General features: G+C 36.8%; 1 protein-coding gene and 1 long non-coding RNA gene across 3 annotated transcripts in view; one reads left to right on the forward strand and one right to left on the reverse strand.

Moving 5' to 3' along the window:
• LOC135207984 (uncharacterized) overlaps positions 1-20,812 on the reverse strand; it is a 399,748-nt gene that overhangs the window by 355,535 nt on the left and 23,401 nt on the right. The window lies entirely within an intron of this gene.
• Positions 12,955-15,733, forward strand: LOC135207972 (pupal cuticle protein Edg-84A-like). The gene is made up of 4 exons (XM_064240008.1): positions 12,955-13,081; positions 14,268-14,345; positions 14,475-14,654; positions 15,106-15,733. The coding sequence occupies exons 1-4, from the start codon at positions 13,076-13,078 to the stop codon at positions 15,181-15,183; spliced, it is 342 nt and encodes a 113-aa protein (XP_064096078.1). The 5' UTR covers positions 12,955-13,075; the 3' UTR covers positions 15,184-15,733.

Genomic DNA, 20,812 nt, shown 5'->3' on the forward strand with positions numbered 1-20,812 from the left:
TAATAACAAAAGCGACTCATTTTGACGATTGCCAGTGAATTTACATCTTGTTTTCTTGGTTGTGATTCTGTATATGTAGTTTCTTATGCACTTATCATCCTTTCTGAGCGCTTTCTTCTTTTGGTTTGACTGTTATTCATTAATTCTTATTCTCTCTTTACTTTTACTAACTTCTTGGAATCAATTTCCAACCTCGTCCAACTCCTCACGAAAGACATCGAAAATATATCAAATCCTAATTCTTCCAATTTCTTCCCTATTTCCTTCATTCTCGCAGTTTCTCTTTCATTTCTTCACCTATTTCATTCATTCTCGCAGTTTCTCTCATTTCTTCACCTATTGTATTCATTCTCGCCTTTTCTCTTTCATTTCTTCGCCTATGTCATTCATTCTCGCAGTTTCGCTTTCATTTTTTTACCTATTTCATTCATTCTCGCTGTTTCTCTATCATTTCTGCGCCCATTTCATTCATTCTTGCAGTTCCTATTTAATTAATACACCTATGTCATTCATTCTCGCAATTTCTCTTTCATTCCTTCACTATTTCATTAATTCTCACAGTTTCTCACTTCCCTTTTCACTGTTTTTAAATGAGAATAAATAAGTCTGCAGCGAAAGGGGAATTGCTGAGAGAGAGAGAGAGAGAGAGAGAGAGAGAGAGAGAGAGAGAGAGAGAGAGATTTATGTTTCCATAATGAATATGAAAGTCGACCATTTTCTGTCCCGCTAACGAAGTTGGAGCCGGTTGTTTGTTCCTATGCTCGTTTGTTTGTTTGTGTGTGTGTGGTTGTTAGTCTGTTTGTTAGCGGCATTGCACATTATCTCGTGTTCAGCCTTGGCGGAGGTTTGGTATTTTCGAGTGCTCTTGCATTATGCTTTACGTGTTGTTCCTCGCTAGAGGGTGGCCGTGTAATTGCTATGAAAAGGTATACACACACACACACACACACAAACACACACATATATATATATATATATATATATATATATATATATATATATATATATATTTATATATATATATAAATTTATATGTATACAGTATACTTATATATAAATGTATATATATATATATATATATATATATGTGTGTATGTGTGTGTGTGTGTGTGTGTATATTATTAATATATATTATATATATATCATGATGTATGTATATATATATCTATATATATATATTAATATATATTAAATATTTGGCCCTAAAAAATAAAACCCAAAATTATAGAGAAAAGAATATTTTGAGATAAAGATAATAGATGGGGCAATTTTAATTAATTTCTTTCAAAATTAAACGCATTAGTGCCTATCAACAAATTTAAAGTTGAATGGGAAACAGACAACAAAATTCCTTTTCTTGACGTTTTAATAATCAGACACGACGGATTACAAATTTACCATATTCAGAAAACCAACGTTCTTACTTTCATACATTCACTATTTCAGCTATCACGACATTCCTATCAAGATAGGCGTAGCCTGCAACCTATTCTAAAGAGCCTTACGAATTTGTTCCCCAGATTTCCTGGAAAAAGAATTTGAACTAATTCGTAAGCAGCTTTCGTCTTTAAGGTATCCTGACCATATAACTGAGAAAGCAATTCACAAAGCAAGCGTAATTTTGTACCGACCCCCTCAAGACAAGACCAGAGACACACCCAACAATAAAATAAAAATTCCACAAGTGGACACGATTAAGACGGTGACCAAGACCCTCAGTAAATCAGACCGTTTTGCATTTACTTGCCCAAAACACCTATGCAAAATCCTGATTAAACGCCCCCCCCAAGACCTCCCCCAAGGAACATAGGCTTTTACGAAATCCCATGCCGGATCGTGATCAATCTAAACATCGGATTTAAGGCAATCACTTCCCCAGAGAGAAAACAATAAACGGTTCGTTAGGTAGGAAACAGAACCTAAGCTATTTTCAATCATGGAATAATGAACATAAAACCATAGAATAAATTGGAATTTGTCACGTATAATCTATAGCAGCAACTGCCAGTACAAGATACAAGAGTCAAATGATGGAATCGGCATTGATTAAACAGAGGTAAGTAATGAACATCTCAAAAGGAGCATGGGATTCAGATGTCATCGACAGGGTTTTCATTCAACTAACGCTTAAGAAGATTAAAGGAAGATTATCAGCAGGAGTGATCTAAATTGGCTTACCTGTGGATGGACCTCTTGGTAGAAATACCACCTTTTCTGTAACTTTTCTCATTCATCTACCTGAAGAGGGAGACAGTAGTCTCTGAAATACAGTATTTTTCTCTCTATATGTTGGTGATTTTATGGGCTCCTTTTTATTAGATGGAATTCTGTTGTAACAGAATATTTTTACCAGTCACACACACACACACACAACACACACAACACACACACACATATATATATATATATATATATAGATATATATATATATATATATATGATATAGATATAGATATAGATATAGATGTAGATATAGATCTAGATCTAGATCTAGATATAGATATAGATATCTATATCTATATATATACATATATATATACTGATCAATTTAAACCGGTCATATATACATTGCAAATTACTAAAAAATAAACATACTGCAAATATTTCATTTAAAAAATCAGCCATACTCATTTTACCTGTGAGAAAAGTAGTACGCACTCACATAATAATAATAATAATAATAATAATAATAATAATAATAATAATAATAATAATCCTTTGGTTCAGCTCAGGACCATAAACAGGTACATAAAAGGCATAGACAAAACAAAAATCAAAATTTAGATACACGAGATTACATATAAATTATAATCGCTTACACCAAAGTAGTTGCCGATAACAATAGTTATACATAATTACTCTTTCGCGAAAGTTAATCCAACTAACTTTCCAATAAAGGAAAGTAAATAACGCCTTGCTCAAACGAGAGGGCAAATAATGAAAGTCTGGAGTTCCCTAGGGCCGAGCGTAGGGTCCACGTCTGTTCACGCCCTCTGATATAAACAAGCTTTCGAGGTATTGACGCTCCTGAGAGGATTTGAATGAAATAGAAAACTTACTACGTCTACTACGTCTAACGCAGAGGTACAACGTAGTAGGTTTTAGTGTTTTGTACGACTGCTAGTGCTATTACAGTTTTCTACTAATACTATTATTATTTTATATTCATAGCAGCATACGTAATAGCGGAGGTAATTGTAAGTCTAATGACTATAAATAGCTTTTATGAAGAAAGAAGTTGCATTGTGCTAAACATATATATATATATATATATATATATATATATATATATTATAATATATATATATATGTGTGTGTGTGTGTGTGTGTGTGTGTGTGTGTGTGTGTGTGTGTGTGTGTCGAAGAGCTACCTGACGATATTCTCATGCTACATAAATGCTTAGAAAAACACGCGCGAAAAAATGCGAAGCATTTGTACTGACCTGTGACCTCCAATACTCTATTGACTGGGTTCTTTTAATAAGAAATTCGACAGTTTTTATTCATTTTTTGTGATAATTTCTCGCTTAAATCGATTAGAGCATCCGTTACGCTATCTGCGGCTGCCGTATCATCTCGAGTATCACATTTAGAGTTGCGGAGGTTACGCCACATGAATAATGTTATCAAGCAATATGAACTTTGCCAGAAGCCTCTTTTTGCTATATTTAATATTAATTTATTGTTTAATTCTTTTTCATTTTCGGTATTTGTAATACACTTTACACTTGAGCTTGAAATATTTCTTTCTTTATTTATTTATTTATTCGTTACCCTGGAACCCTGCCAAGTAAATTAAAGTTTTTACTTTTTTTTCTTTTCTCATAACTTATCTCTTCTTTCTGTATTTCCTATCGTCTTCTGTTGCTCCTTTCAAATGAACACAGCATTCTTTGGAAGCTTGGATTTCAAGTCAGTAGCCCCTGTGGGCGTGTTCATTATTATTATTATTATTATTATTATTATTATTATTATTATTATTATTATTATTATTATTATACTTATTATTATTATTATTATTATTTTGTTAAAATGACTGCTGCTTCAGCACTATTAATCTTGTAAAGAGTCTTCTCTATCTTTCTGATGACGGCTTTCTTGTTGTTGCTTAGACTGGCGAGCAACGCACCAAAGGGCATTGTAAAATTCGGTTGAGTCATTTGATTTATTATTGCTTATACAATTCTCTCCTCTCTCTCTCTCTCTCTCTCTCTCTCTCTCTCTCTCTCTCTCTGCAACGCGACGTTTCCTCCTGATCCACAGGACATTATCAAGCGATAACTGCTGAGTAACTGAATTCCAGTGGCGAGTCCATCTCCTTATAACGTTATAAGGAGACTCGCCACTGGAATTCAGTCCCTCAGCAGTTATCGCTTGATAATGTCTTGTGGATCAGGAGGAAACGTCGCGTTGCAGAGAGAGAGAGAGAGAAAAGACCATATATAAAATCAATTCCACTGATGCTGCCATCATCTTTAACAAAACATGTTTAAGAGAGGGTCTCCTTCCGAAATATTATTATTATTATTATTATTATTATTATTATTATTATTATTATTATTATTATTATTATTATTATTATTATTATTATCCAGAAGATGAATCCAATTCATTTATAACAAGCTCACAGGGGCCACTGACTTGAAATTCGGTATATAAAAATGTAAGTAAAATGTCAAAATACACATTGAATTGTATCAGGTTAGCATAATAATAATAATAATAATAATAATAATAATAATAATAATAATAATAATAATAATAATATAATAATAATAATAGCGTGTTCCATTAGACTACGTCCCCATTGCAAATAAGATAAAAAAAAAAATTATGACCAGAATGTGCAGATAACCGCAGGTGAATCATCTCTCTCTACTCAATGAGATGCTTCGCCTCTCATCTCTCTGAAATCAAGCAGCGAGGCGGAAGACTCAAGCAAACTCATGCAAACATTCCCCAGACATTTCAAAATCCTTTTGACGTGAGCTGACGAATCCGGAAGTGAATCCTCCAGCGGCCCGGTTCTTACGCAATCCCAAAACAGTGCGCGCGTGCGCGGGAAAGTGTATATACGAACCGTCACGCTTTTGTCCGACGGCAGCATCTATAATTACGCTCTCCCGAAAAAGGTAGTTTTAAGAGCTGCGTAATGTAAGTATAGAGTCCTCACAGCGCCATGACAACACCGAGGGTGATTATCGAGATGGATTCGTGACCTGTATCGGCCTTCTTTCTTCTTCTTCTTTTTTTAAAGAGTAGCCACCACCTGAAAGGGCTTCCAGTGTCTAGTGGCAGTCGGGTTACACAACCGGTTAAGCGATGACGCTCCAGTCTCCCGTCATGGAAGCTATTCGGGGCTGGCAGAAGAAGAGACGAGGAGCAGCCGTTTTTTTTTTTTTTTTTTTTTTTTTTGAGACCTTTCGAAAATGGAAGATGTAAAAGTTCCGTTCCAGACATGCTGGACACTTGGTTCCAAAACTCGTTTCGAGAGCATCAAAGACTTCTGGATGATTTTCGGACAATTAATAGTCACCTTTGATCGATTATTTTAATGATGTGGAGTAATTATTTTGATTTTGAAAAATTATTTCTTAGTTTTGGAATCTCATTAACAAAATTTTTAATTATTTCCATGTGTTTCAACAAGCACCATCATATTATTTAGATTAGTCCAAGATTTTATGGAAACAGTTAATATAGAAACATGAGCTTGCTCTGAATGAAGAGTATCAATATAATTTATGCACTTTCCGAATAACCAGTTTCCGGGTTTTTTCTCTCTCTCTCTCTCTCTCTCTCTCTCTCTCTCTCTCTCTCTCTCTCTCTCTCTCTCTCTCTCTCAGAGGAACAAGGTTTTGTCTGTGACTGTTGTAAATTTACTTTTGCTTTCATTTCCTTAAGACAGGTCGAACACTTCCTTGCTTGCATTGTTTGAGCTCTCTCTCTCTCTCTCTCTCTCCCCCGTTCATCACCACTTTACGACGCAGATGGGCATTGAAAATCGTAATACTTTATCGAGCGCTGAAAATAAAATAATGCTAACCTATCAAGCTTATTACATCGCTATTTTCACTGTTGACATTAGTAATAACGTTGACGACGTTACCGTTGATAACAATGTTTCCCCGTGAAGATTATATCCAAATTATCATCAACGCCATAACTCAATCCTCAACCCTGCTCTCCTAATAATGATAATTATTAGTATTATTATTAATAGTATTAGCCGGGAAAAGATCAAGAGGGAAGACGAGATTAGCTGTGTGTGCGCGCGCATGAGTGTGCGAATTTACTTTCATTGCGTATTTATATTTTTTATTTAAAATTTCAGTTTTGTTCAAACCAATCTGTTGAGCGGTTCACTTGTTTTCATAAGCGCTGGAGTTTTGTTGTTTATTTTTTCTTATTGTTTTGCCTGTCTGATTGTTTATTTGTTGGATACTTTTATCTCCTTGTTTTTATTAGTTTTTGGAGTTTCGTTTATTTTGCAGTGAATTATATTTAGTATTATCCTTTAGTGTTCCATTTCTTGTCTTATTATGCCTCTTCAGTCATTTATTTCAATCGTCGCCCTATTGTGCTTTTGCTTTCATTTGCTTCCGGGATTTGAACGAAACTCGTCCAGAATTAGAAACTGGCAATAAAAAAAATAAATAAATAAAAAGTTTAAAAAAATTCGGGCGGTCAAGCAAACCGACCTCATTTTCACGAATAGCTTTTACCGAACCCGAAAACAAAATGTCAGGCGACTTTAAATCTGCCTCGGATGATTTATTCAGTTTCAATCCGGCTGGTTTTTGGTAACTAGGACCCTTGCACCCCCCCCACCCCACCCCCGCGAGTGTGGCGATGTGTGAAAGGGAGCAGGTCGCCTGGTGTGGACCTCCGAATTCGTCCGTCCACAAGGAGACCTACAACGAGAAGTTAGATATCCGGCAGGCATTGTTAAAAAAAAAGTTCTACAATTATATATTGTTATTATCATTATTATTATTATTATTATTATTATTATTACTATTATTATTATTATTATTATTAACAATATTTGGAAGACCTCCAACTAGGATAATATAATATATCCAGCAAACTTTGTAAACAAAGTTACATTATCTATTATATATTATTATTATTATTATTATTAAATTATTATTATTATTATTATTATTATTATTATTATTAAAAGTAATGGCTACTTCAGCAGCGTTACACTAGTAGAGATTATTCTCTATTTTCCGAATAGCGGCTTTTCCCGTGCTACTTAAACAGGCTAGTAGAGCACCTATACAGGTCATGATCAAATACAGTGTCAAAATAGGTGTATATATTTGAATTTTACAGCTAAACTATGATACCATAGCCACCAAAGTCATTAACGATTCTCTCTCTCTCTCTCTCTCTCTCTCTCTCTCTCTCGTGCAAGCATGGAGACATTTCACAAAGGAGTATTGCAACACGGAACCAAATCTATACACGAGATCTTAGTGACTGAATAACATTCATTTTCCTGTTTTCTTTCATTTCCTCGTCTCCAGAATTGGACCGTAAGAAGGGACTGTTGAGCAAAGCTCCACTATGGAAGTGAAGTGTGGACGCTGAGTATGTGAAAGTAAGAAGGTAGCCGTTTTTAAATGTTGAGTTGTTTATGTAATATTTGTAAAATGAATGGAAGGAGTTGTAGCTAGGGGCCGAAGGTACGCTGCATTGAACCTTTAAAGTAATGCCCACAGAGCACCCACCTGATGGGAAAACGCATTATGAAAACAAATAGCGAAATGCAAAGGGGAAACATAAATGGGCTTTTTTTTTCGTTCACAGTTCCCACGGGACCTTTTCAATACCAAAAATCTCCACCGGGCGGAAAAGATAATCCATTGTAATCCGGTGATTACAATCGTACACTTTCACTTAAACCGCTTACTTCTTGCGGAGGAGAGAGAGAGAGAGAGAGAGAGAGAGAGAGAGAGAGAGAGAGAGAATGGCAACAGAGTAAAAGCACTAGGTTTTATCTCATTCAGTTTAGTTCTGACAGAATTTTGTTGACGCATTTTCTTCAGATTACACTACAACTGAATTTACGGCTGTTGGACCAACTATCAGTCTAACAGTGATTTCCATTTATAAACAATAAACAGGGCTACGAATGGGCTGCATAATATTACTAATAACATCACTGCAATACAATACATTGAAAGTAAGTCAGAGAAGTTTCTTTATTTGGGAAAATTATACAGACATAAAAAAATAAAACAGTGGGTGCCCCTGTCAAAAAAAATGGGAATTCTGGCACCGTGGCACCGATCGATGCAAATGAGGTTCTCTAAGGCTGTAACACTGCGCAAATGTTTCAAGAGGCCGGTGAAAGTTTGACGTGAAGGCGTAAGTAATTCAAAATATCGAAGATGGCCTTATGCCCTTCATCCTCCTCCCACGGGCTGGAAGAACCCAATACAGCCTTTTTCTGGGGTGATCGAAGACCTAGAGTTTACCAGACACCGCCTGTGGTGGTTCAGAGGTCTCCCCGCCCAGAAGGAGATCTTCAGTTTTCAAAAAGTACTGAAGCGTTAATCTAGTGTATGGGCGTATACGCAATCGTACTTAGATAATACATATATTTATTCTTGCTCCTGTTCTTAAAATTTGCTCACATGATTTTCCTCATGAGGTAAGAAAGTTTATGATACCGTTTACCAATAAAATCATTAATAATATTGACTATTGCTACGAAGCACTCCATGTAAGATTTATAATACAAGAAAAAATCAATATATTGATTTTGTTTTAGAAATTCAGTGTAATCTCGTACGGAAAATCATATACAAATATATAACATTTCACGTATGCAAATTCCTCCACTATAGATAACTTGTTACCCGTAATACATTAGAACATCTATATTCTCAGCTGCCAATATTAGCTCATATGGTACCCCCTGACGTCACACGCGGTCAGTAACGATAATAATTATTAGGATGTACTGAAAAGAGTAGTACGTTTTCAAGAGATTGTATTTTACCTTGGGAGAACGTAACCTAAGCTTTCTCCTTATATAAAGGTAGTGGTTGAGCAAAGATTACGATAATTATCGTCGTAACTATTCGTATTGTTAATTTCTGCATTAAGGTCCAATACTTCAATCTTCATAGTTTCTTTCATAAACTAATAACAACGGGAATATACCTTTTTATATCAGTTATATTCAAACTATCACGACGCGACTTCAATATTCAAATCTGACTGAAAACAAAAGAGAATTGTTGCATCATTTCAAAAGTTACGAGATCTCATGACCTTCCTTTCCATCTCTCTTTTCTGATCTTGCAGAATTTGCATAAGAGATGGCACTGGGTTTGACTTGAGCTCTTAGGAATTCCCATCCACTATATTCCAACCAGACACTGCCTTGAGATAGGTCTAGTTCAGATCCATTTGGCCGGAAAGATGGAGGGTGATTAACTGGCTGTTAGGAATTTGCGATTTCTATATTCGTCTGGCGAGATGTTTAAAAGAAAATAGAACATGGCCTCTTTATAACATATTATATATTTATATTCTATATTATATATATATATATAATGTGTGTGTGCGTACATTATATATCTATTAATCTATACATTTGCCTGTCTGTCTAACACCGACATCTATATATATATATATATATATATATATATATATATATATATATATATATATATATATATAGTATATATATATACATATATATATATATATATATATATATATATGATATATATATATATATATACTATATATATACATGTATATAATATACATCGAGTATGTATTCACATTTTCAATGTATTCCTTAATATTCCATCTTTCTATGACGTACTGATGTAGCAATATGTATTGAGACACAAATATTTATAATCCATATATTTTACAAAGGACAGCCAGTATTCTGTACAGAAACTGCATGAAACGTGATATGAGACTACGCCAAGGCATGCAACAAGAAGTTGAAAAGACGTAAATCTTGGGAAATATGCGACATTTTCCCATAAATTGTATACAGCGTCAAGGAAAACCCTATTCCTCCCTGATCTCCTTCAGTTTCGTGGCCTTAACGGTATTTGAATAGGCCTATAAGACACCAAATCTTATTTGTGCTTTGTATCATCTTTCAAAAAGATTTTTCTACTTCATTTTGATACAGGAATACCTCTCTCTCTCTCTCTCTCTCTCTCTCTCTGTCTCTCTCTCTCTCATTTACAGCCTTTGTTGAAAGGTTTAAGGTCAGGTATTGTATTTCTAATATGGTCTTCATGAATATAAAAGATGTCTTAAGATTTCCTCTCATTTTTAACTTAAAAATACTAGCTGTATCTTTTACGACAAAGGTCATAATATAATGAGGTTCATGATAAATATTCCTTAAACGGAAATGAGGATTCTTTTTTTCATTTTCTATTTTCGTCTAGAGTAATGTGCTACGGGCGTATCAGTAGTTACCTAAGATTTGTCATAAATCAATCTATCCTTTCTTTTTTTGCTTTAAATTATCTCTAAAAAGTCCTCTGTTCGACATCTTGAGAACCGACTCTGTTATATAATAAATCATTTTTAGGATAGAAATACATGACATTTAGGTCAGAGTAGACCTATTAAACTCCGAAGGAGTTTAGTGCTTCTTGACGCTATAGTATTAAACATGGCGGAAGCTCCTTGGGACGCCGTGTTTAGTACTAGCCCCTTGGGTATCAAAGTATTATATACATCCATTTCTATATCGTGCGATTGAAAAATTATATTAATAAATGGTATTATCGTGCGGCCGTCTACTTTACATTTAGCTACCATACGGCGTTAAGTACTAGCACCTAGGAGCAAAGCCTTGGAGTAGGTGACGCATAGATAACAAGCCAAAATTGCACAATTCTTTTTTTTATTGAAGTCATAAATTAAAGCAACGACGAGAATAACCTTTGCGCAGGACTAAATGACCCCCACTGAACCCATATCTCCATTCCAGCCTAAAACCACTTCTGACCTTGGCTTTCTTCGCAAAAACAAACGCCGATACGCCGATACTAACCCCATTCCCCGGTTTAAATGCTGTGTGTGTGTATCTGTTTAACCTTAAGCCCAGATGCACTTATAGCAGCAGCCTTAGCCCTTCTTCGTAAGGCATTAACTCCCTCCTCCCTCCAGTGAGGTCAGAGTACCTCCTGACCGCCGAACCACTTTTGCCCTTTCAGGACTGACACAATTCCGTGGCGAACACCTTCACTCCGGCGCCCCCATCTGCGCGCCCTCTACCGGCAACCACCTCGCCCTTACGAGAACAGGTTTCGCTTTTTTTTTTTTTTTTTTTTTCCTGTCTGTTCGTCTTTCTCTCTTCCCACATTCTCCTCCCCTTCCTCCCACTCCATTTTCTTCGTTACGTTTTCTTTTGTGGGAGAGGACGAATTCAAATCGTCGGGAACGACTCCTTTCCAACCGTAGACCCACCCGGACTTCGAGATCTTTCGAGCGTTCCAATTGCATCCTGCGTTCCGACTAATGTACAGTCCGTACATTCACTCCAATGAATTGACAATGGCTCCTTCTCCACAGCAATCTGCCCACCCGTGGAACATAAATAAAAAAAAGGATGACCTTCACATACGGAGAGCTAATTTCATCTTGCCCCTTCTCGACCTCTGTCTACACGATCGAGCCCCCGAAAGCAATATAATTCCTCTGGGGATTCTATTCGAGACGTTCCCTGTCACAACTCGGCCTTGGGGACCACCGTGGGCTCTTATCTAAATCATTCTGGCCCTCTTGTTTACTGGTCACTAAATGCTCTCCTTTGAGCCATGTTTTTTTTTTTCTTATCATTTTTTGCTGACAGTACCCCTTTCATCTTGGCGATCAAGGTCGCGTTCTTGCAAATGAATTCGATCTCCGTAATTATTCGCCTTTTCCTTGGGAAAGGCCAGTTTATCTGGTAACGAGAATGGCTGGTTATTCCTCATTGCAAATTTTATGATAATTGTATTACCATCTGCATGCTCTTATTTTTCACATTCTGGAAATGGTTGTTACGATCATCATTAATATTGTTGCTGTCGTTGTTGTTATTGCAAATTTTATTTCTAAAAAAGTTAAGAAGATTCTAAAAGTGAAATTCATTAATGTTTTCAAGGTCAAAACAAACGCATTTGTTCAAAGTTTCAAATACTAAAGTCAAGCAATCTGTACAAGTTCGAAAAATCTAACTAAAAAGGCTAAAAAAGAACAAATAAAAAAATGGTGTCTGTGGAAATTTAATTCAGTAGAGTACGGACAGCTCTTGAAAGGGTGACCTCATCATCTATTGATTCTATTATATCCTCTACCAAAGGGTTTAATGCAGTTCCTTGATCGTATAATTTTTCTTTGTTCTGACTTTCAGTGAAAATCTTCATCTTAGTTTCTGTGTTATATATAGATTCTGTTATATATAGATATAATTTTTTTTTAAATCCTTGTATGATTCCTATTGATGGATATTAGCCGACCATGTTTGAAAGTAAGCCACTTTTATTTTCGTAGTTATCATCGATATTTAGATCAGTGTCTATTTTTATTTACGTTCATATGTATTACCTAGTTTATCATTTTATTTGTTTTGATGTTTATCTTACTCTGTATCTTTTAGCTTCCTCTGTATGTATGATGTCGAGACAAGCAAAATCACAAACTGAAAGTAATGAATAAAAAGAAAATCACCCAGCAGCGCAAACTAATAAAACAAGGATGAAAATCATTCGCTCAACCTACGTATAAACTTTAACCATAAAAAAAGAAAAAAAAATGTCGACAACACTATAGGCTAATTAATCATCCAAACGAAACCGCTATCCCGCTTTGATTACCAACCAGTGACCGCCAGTCAATTTCGCGCCCTCTTCCCAAGGCCCCCTGCACGACACTGCACGAGATATGGCAGCCCGGCCGCCTGGGCAGCAAAACCGCTCTGGATTGGAGTATATAAGGGGCCCAGGTGTCTCTCAGCCTAAGCACAACTTCACAAACTCCCGACACAGCAACGACAAGCGTTGTCCGCCTCAACAGAACGTTAACAAAAATGAAGGTGAGACTAAGCCCTATACTTTCTCGTTCGTATCCGTCGTCGACACTTCGTACCGTGCCCCCACGTGCTTTTTCTCGCACGAACTACCGGCACGTAACTTAGAAAGTTTAACATAGGTCATATTGTAGTTTTAGTATAAGTTCTTTCTATAGGTACTAAGTTTAGTTTTTTTAATGTCACGCCAGTTAAGAAATTAATAGCTTGACGAAGCTGGAAAATACCAAATGAGTCTGACCACTATATTCTCCTGTGCATTAAACATTCTTTCCTTTTTTAAATTCATCGCGAACATAACCCCTCACATTCAATAGGACGACTGGCTTCCTTCTGTCCCACATTCTGGACCAAACGTGCAAACTCATCCTTCATTCAAACCGTAAACTTTCACACAAACAAATATTAACAGAACTTGAGACATATTGATATGTGTAGTACTACACAGTGCGGATGGTGGGGTTGGGTTGGACCAGAACCCTGAAACTCTAAACCAAACGAAACATTAACCTTCATTATGAAGTCGAGACTCGGGTCAGCCAGCCACCTGAGCCACTAGTGAAAGTAAAATCGGCATGAGATCAGTGCACCGGCGACATTGAAACATACCTTTGGCCATTCAGGCACATCATAAAGAGAGACATTTGATGCGCTGGGCTGATAAATAGTGCCTTGAGAATGAACGAGCTACGTTATTATTATATGATTAATATCTTTGTCATGCGGCTAAAACTCTTTACATTAATCATTAACATTATGATAATGTAATAAAAACGAATAGAGCCACAACACTTTTTAGTTTATTCAGACAGTGCTGTGATGATCATCTAGAATTCACCACTTTGTTTCTGCCTCAGACGGGAATTTCAACATCTCGTAACTTTGACAAATAATTAGAAAAAAAAAAGCTCCAAATTTTCACGTCAGTCTGTCCATGCCCTGAGCTTCAGCCTAATTCCGACAGAATAAAGTCAGTCCAGTGGGACGAACAACCTAGTACCTTATCTAGACCAGACCCAGAGGCAAAAAGGAAAGGGAAAGGAAAGTACGAGCCTTCCAGAGGAGCATCCAGTAAACCAGTCCCTTCAGAATCAAAACTAGTACAGGCCAACGAAACCTGTAAAGCAAACTTTACTAACAAATATTAATGACGAAATATGATTATAATTTTTTTCTTGTTTCCTTATTTCAGGCCGTCATCTTATTATGCCTGGTTGGTGTTGCTTTCTGCGCTCCTCAGTTGTCCCAACAAACAGGACCTACTGATGAGGTGAGTTTTTTTTAATATATTTACTTTATACCTGGTGAATCAACAGCCTTTTCCTTTTTTTAAATGCTCTCATATTAGCAACTCCGCAACACTTCGCTCACCGAGACTTTTTGGTTTTCCGTCCTTCAGGAAACCATCGAGCCCTTCAACTTCAGCCTGATTGTCAACGACGACGAAAACACCGTCTACGCCACCCGTCAGGAGTCCCAGGACCAGAACGGTGCCGTCCAGGGCGAATACTCTTGGGTAGCTCCCAACGGCGTCCGGTACACCACCACCTACACAGCTGATCCAGTCAACGGATACAACGTAAGTAGCCTCTCTGAATTAAGTTATTAACCGTCCGCGGCTATATTTGCCACTTGATGAGCTCCCTTTACTATAGTAGAATCACATCAATCGTGCATGTGATGTCAAGACCAGTCCCTTACGACGCTCCTGATTGGCTGTTGATAAGCCAGTCACAGGGCTGGAAACTCTCAGTCTCTCTCGCAAGTTCCTGAGGGATACGTCTTTCAAAAGAGGTGGAACATACATCCTGCGTATGTGAACTCTCGAGAGAGACCGAGAGTTTCCAGAGATGTGATTGGTTTGTCAACAGCCAATCAGGAGCGTCGTAAGGGATGGGCCTAGACATCACATGCACGGTTGATGTGAATCTACTATAGCTTCTATTATTATGGAATATCACAAGGTTTCTCGTGAGTATAATGTTTGATGTTACTTATGTACTAAAGCCTTTTATTTTCTGTGGTTGCAGGCTGTCACCCGCGAAGAGCAGACCAACATCGTTGTCAAGATCCCCGTGCACAAGCCCCAGGAACAGTCCGTCTTTTAAGATGCACCAACCGCCCATCCCATATTCCCTTCAGGCCCAGCCATAGCACCTAGCTGCCTAACCGAATTTTTAAAAAATCTTCGTCTTCTATTCTTCACACGGCTTTCCCAATGCTAACGCATTTTAGCCTAAACTTAACGGTTATTTATTTTAATTTTTGTCATGTTTTATTTTTCCCACGTGGTCTATCCACGGTTTAAACTTTATTTAATTATTTATGTATATTTTATTTTATTTTATTTTCCCTCTCCACCTTCGTTGTTTCCTACTCGACTATCTCTCCGTCACTTGACCTATGCTAGGCTTCCCCTCCCTCAACATCCGAGCTCTTATATAGCTTAATCTCCGCTGATGGAATGGACTTGAAACTATCCCTCAGCCCCACAGCCATATTACTTCTGTAAATAGTGTAAATACCAGTCCTGCCCCCGACTCACTTTTTAAAAGATGGCCTGAACTCCATCTCTGAAAATTTGCATGTCCTTTCCACGTTTAAGAATTCCAAGTCCGTTACTTTTTTTTTTTAATGAAGTTGTACATCTAAGTCAATTCTCTTAGCCCAAATATCTTCTGCCTTTCTCGACCTATTTCTTTATTCTAATAGAGAATGTTCTTCATATTTCCTTATACCTCAGTGTTCCACTTTATTTTCTCTCTTATTGCCGTTAGGTCTAATTTCCTCAGGCGATCGTTCAGCTGTTTCGATGGAGTCAGCTACAAGACTGACTACTACAATTATGGCTGCGTTCTTTTCACTCTCAAATCTTTCACTCTTCTCGATATCCCACCCCCATTATGTGTCTGATTTTTTCCCCCACTATTCATCCACGGGTGACGTCATCCATTTGTTTTGTTATATGCCTGTCTTCGCCTTATCCTGCTCATTTTAGTACAAATATATATCAGCTTGCGCAGTTTGGTGGTTTCCTTCATACCCTGTCGTGTGGTGAATGTCATTGGTTTTGCATGATTTCTAGAAAAGGAAATCTGTGTTGTGCTAAAATTTTCTGAGTATGTCCCTTTTTAACATATAGACGATTATATATATATATATATATATATATATATATATATATATATATATATATATATATATATATATGTGTGTGTGTGTAGTATATATACACCAAAAATGGGTGTCTCAAACGAAAAACAAGACAATGGTCACTATCAAATGCATTTTTTTCCAAAGGACATGAAAAAATACTGCATTGGTACAATGATAAACCTGCAAAAGAAGTCTCATCATTATCACAATCATCTGTGTTGCAAACGCTTCCAGAATACCGGTGCTCTATCACGTTAACACTTTAGCAACACTTAAGGCCACCATTCTCCCTGTTGTATCAACACTGTGATCACACGCCCTTCTCAGTTTCACTAGTGTGTTATCTTCTATAACCTTCACCCAGGCAATCCTTGTTACTCCAAAGTTGTCTTTTACCTTCAATTTTTCATATTTACCTTAAGCTACCAAACTTTGCTTCCATACAGGAGAGTTGGTTCTACAGTAACTTCATATATTTCAACTCTTTCTCTTGCATTGCCATCATTTCTGATTGCCATTCCTGAATATCTGTTCCAGATAGCTACCTCACTTCTTGTCATTTTCTGTTACATATATATCTGCTTCTCATTTACCCTTGCTATATTCCATTCCGTCGTGTTCTTCTCACATGCACTCAAAACTTCACCAGTCTTTGAAGTTTCTCTGTACTACCACCAGTCCATATTACATCATCCACTGACCTCAGCCTTTTCACGTTTCATTCACAGCAATTTCGTTTGTCCACCCAAGTTTTCTGCTGTCTCAAAATTCTTTCGTTATACACCCATACAAGTACTGATTAGCCACGGAAATAAAATGCACTCCAATCCACGCGCTACTTCGTTACCTAAATAGTCACTCTCTCATCTTCACATTCTTGCACAAGCTACAGTCACAGAATGAAACTGCCTGATAGTATAGCAAGCTACCTTAGACTCGGTTCATAGCTAATATTCTCAATAACATTACAGCCCTGTCCAGATAATGCCTTTCTGTCATAGCTACAAACAGTTTCAAATAAGACTAATAAAGAGCTTCAGTGAGGACTGAAGAGGATTTATTGATTCATGAAAGGACTGAACTGGCGTTGCATCTGCATATATTCTCTATACATGAAGGATAGAACAGGGGCTTCTGTTTTGTGCCAGAGTTTTGTCTGATTTTCCAACTTTATCCATAGCGTCTAAAATTTCCTATATATGGCAAATCACACTAATCTAGAAATATGCATAATAGGCGTTTTAATGCTTTTTTAAAAAATATAAGAATTTTGTCATTTCCTACACAGCAAATCTTGTAAGACTGTCCTGCGATAGATTAATCAGTCATTCTAAGAATAAGTGTCAATCACGATGTGCTCTCACTCTTTAAGCCTCAAAACTCATTTTAGTACCAGAAATCATCATAGTCCCTTTTTAGTTAAAACATGGGCGCTTATGTACTGAAACAATGAGAATACAACTATCCAGAACCCGTCGCAACATCTTGCATAACCGGCAGCTTGCGGTCGTTAGGTCTAATGGTTTTTCCGCTTTTCTTATGCGAACCGGTTTGAACCTCTTACTTTCTTGAAGAGCATGACTGATATACCAGTTTTGCCTTGCCTTTGCATCTGACGCTCATTAAGAGTGATGTAGAAAGTAGCGTGTTCAGTATTTTCTGTGGTGGCGCTGCTCTGTAATCTATGGGAAGGTCGTATAGGCCTAGCTTAGTAAACGTATACTTCTAGGTACGTATTTTGTGGTTCGATGGAGTTTTTAATCAAATGCATGAATATTAAACTGTAAAAACCAGCGATATCACCGATACTCATTACATTAATAAATATTCATGCAGGCTATGTATGAACGTTATATTTGATTATTTACAAATTGACTGTATGTTTCTCATCTCTATATCTTTTGGTTTGATTCTAATATGAGTTTAAATACAGATTTACAACACATTTACAATATAACATAAGAGCAATACCGCATACATTCATACAATTTCTTCTTGGAATTATCAATGAAACTTGTGAACCGTGTAAAGCCTCATAAAGTTTCACAAGCTACGGCTCTCATGGTACAAGATAGAAAACGAGTGTCTCAGTTATTATCGAGCGCATTCGACTGGCTGAGATGAAGCCTTCTTGTATTGCTTCTAAAGTATTATACTCTTGCGTGTTGGTTTATGTTCATTCCTTTGTCATTCTCTTGTACCTGTTGTCTTATTTTTTCTTATATTTGCAAGTTACTATAGTATTTAGGATGGTTGCTCATCTTGAATAATAATAATAATAATAATAATTAATAATAATAATAATAATAATTAATAATAATAATCATAATTAATGAAGATAATAATAATAATAATAATAATAATAATACCTGTCCAACCACAGTAATCTAGGACGCAACAGATGTACCTTATTCATAGTAATGGAAACATGACACTTATACCTAACATATGTACGTTTTTACTGGAGAATTATATTAAAAAAAAGAAAAAACAAAGAAAACAAATACACTATCACAGTAAAGTTCGGCTTTTGCAAATTGCTTGAAACCAGATTGCATGACCTTTAATGCTTCCAAGAATGTCGTGTGATTATCAAAACCTATTCCGCGGTTTCTTGTGATCTCCTCTTCGGCAACTTAACCGCGAAGATAACGTTTTTTTTTTTTTTTTATTCTAAGAGTTAGTTAGAAAATAAAAAAAAGCTTTGACCGCAACAATTACAGTCTTATTGAGATGATGCTATCGGTTGTGAAGAACGGAGCGCATATATTGTTGACGAAGTATAGCTTGCAAAATCACCGTAGAGGATGATCTTGGAAGGTACGTCACTTCGCGGAGTCGCCTCAGGCTTGGTCATAGGTCTAGATTTTCTTACTTCTTACACAAGTGCGGCGAGTTATTTTCTATCTTCCTTACCTATTTAATACAGGCTTTTTTTCATTTACACGCTCAGTCATTTGCTTATTACCACAGTCACTTTTTTTTAATGAAAGTTCCCCTCTGTGACGTCAAACGGAAGATCCGAGGCCGAAATGTGGCAGCAGATGTCAAAGTTCGTTGACTCCAGAAATTTATCTGGATTACGATATCAGAGCGGGAAAAGGGCACGGTTTAATCAGCATTTCTTAACGTATTTTAGTCGACTCATAGACGAATCTTAAGAAGAGAATTTCAGCCGTTAGCTGGCAAGGAATTCTTAAGATTTTACCGGGAAGAAATCGCCTATTCCGATGCGCCAAGCAGGGGAGCTTAGACCTATGTGCCCCGATAATTTTTGAAAATGTTAGGTAACTAGGTTCTTTATATGTAGGCCTACGGTAAATTTACTCGTATTTACAATTGATAATGCATAATTAAGCATATACTAAAATATATATTAATAGCATTTTTTAAAGAGATCTTATTTGCCTAGGCTGACAATAAATTAAACTTATCAAAATGTTACCTCCACAACTGACACCTGAACGGGTAGTTTCAAACGCCTTAAATAATCTCTGGCATTTCGAACCACCCCCACCCTCTCTCTCTCTCTCTCTCTCTCTCTCTTTTATACCAAACTTTAAGGTACATAAAAAGTGACTGTTTGTTCCCAGAGACCAAAGATTGCTGGGTTAGGATCAGTGCTGGGTTTTGCTTTTACTCAAACCTGATAAAAAGTTCTCTCTCTCTCTCTCTCTCTCTCTCTCTCTCTCTCTCTCTCTCTCTCTCTCTCTCTCTCTCTCTCTCTCTCTCTCTCTCTCTCTCACTCGGTTGCGTCATTTCCTGTTCTGTCTTTTGATCAGTTCTTTTCCCGATGCGTTTTTCCATCATTTCCACATAAAAGAAACGGAAAGAGAGAGAGAGAGAGAGAGAGAGAGAGAGAGAGAGAGAGAGAGAGAGAGAGAGAGAGAGAGAGAGAGAGAGAGAGAGAGAATGTGTACACGTTTTCAACATCGCTCCATAGCTTAAGCAACACTACAGTACTTTACTTTGGGAGAGCACTCACCTCGATAACAGGGCGTATCTCCCTTCGAGAAATACCAAAGCGGAAATTTCAATTTCCATGTAGAATACAATATTACAATCACTCTACTGCAACCTGCACTTTTACCTTTCAAACCTGTCCCTCATTTCCCTACTTTACAATCTCAGCAGAGACTTGACAAAAAACTGCTTGACATCGATTTGAGGATTTTGTTAACGATGAATTCATTTTTCTAGATTCCTATTTATTCTTTACTAGTGACAAGGAGTTACAAGGATTAAGATGTCTCAAAGAATTGTTAGTCCATCCGAAGAGACATCGCGTGCTCACTTATGTGTAGGAGCAGGTTTTACTGTGCATTCACAGTGTCCTAATAATTTTGTCTAGCTTTCTTTTAAACTCTTTTACACTGCTGCTGTTTACAACTTCTGCTTCGTAAAGTGTCCTTATCTAGCCCAGGCTCGAAGATTACGAAAAGTGAGAAAGGGAATGATATTTGACCCCACGAGAACTTTTGTCTTTTAGAGCTACGTTTAAACCCATTACCTGGCGCGCTAGACTCATAGTGTATTTTTTTTTTTTTTTTTAATAATCTAGGAACGTGTCTTAACCCAATG

The sequence above is a fragment of the Macrobrachium nipponense genome, chromosome 34 (genome assembly GCF_015104395.2).
Source record: "Macrobrachium nipponense isolate FS-2020 chromosome 34, ASM1510439v2, whole genome shotgun sequence".
NCBI classification, from domain to species: Eukaryota; Metazoa; Arthropoda; class Malacostraca; order Decapoda; family Palaemonidae; genus Macrobrachium; species Macrobrachium nipponense.

Excerpts from the sequence above, each read along its gene's own strand:
- LOC135207972 (XM_064240008.1), top strand. Across the intron at positions 14,346-14,474 it reads AAACAGGACCTACTGATGAG|GAAACCATCGAGCCCTTCAA; the intron begins GTGAGTTTTTTT and ends TCCGTCCTTCAG. Across the intron at positions 14,655-15,105 it reads ATCCAGTCAACGGATACAAC|GCTGTCACCCGCGAAGAGCA; the intron begins GTAAGTAGCCTC and ends CTGTGGTTGCAG.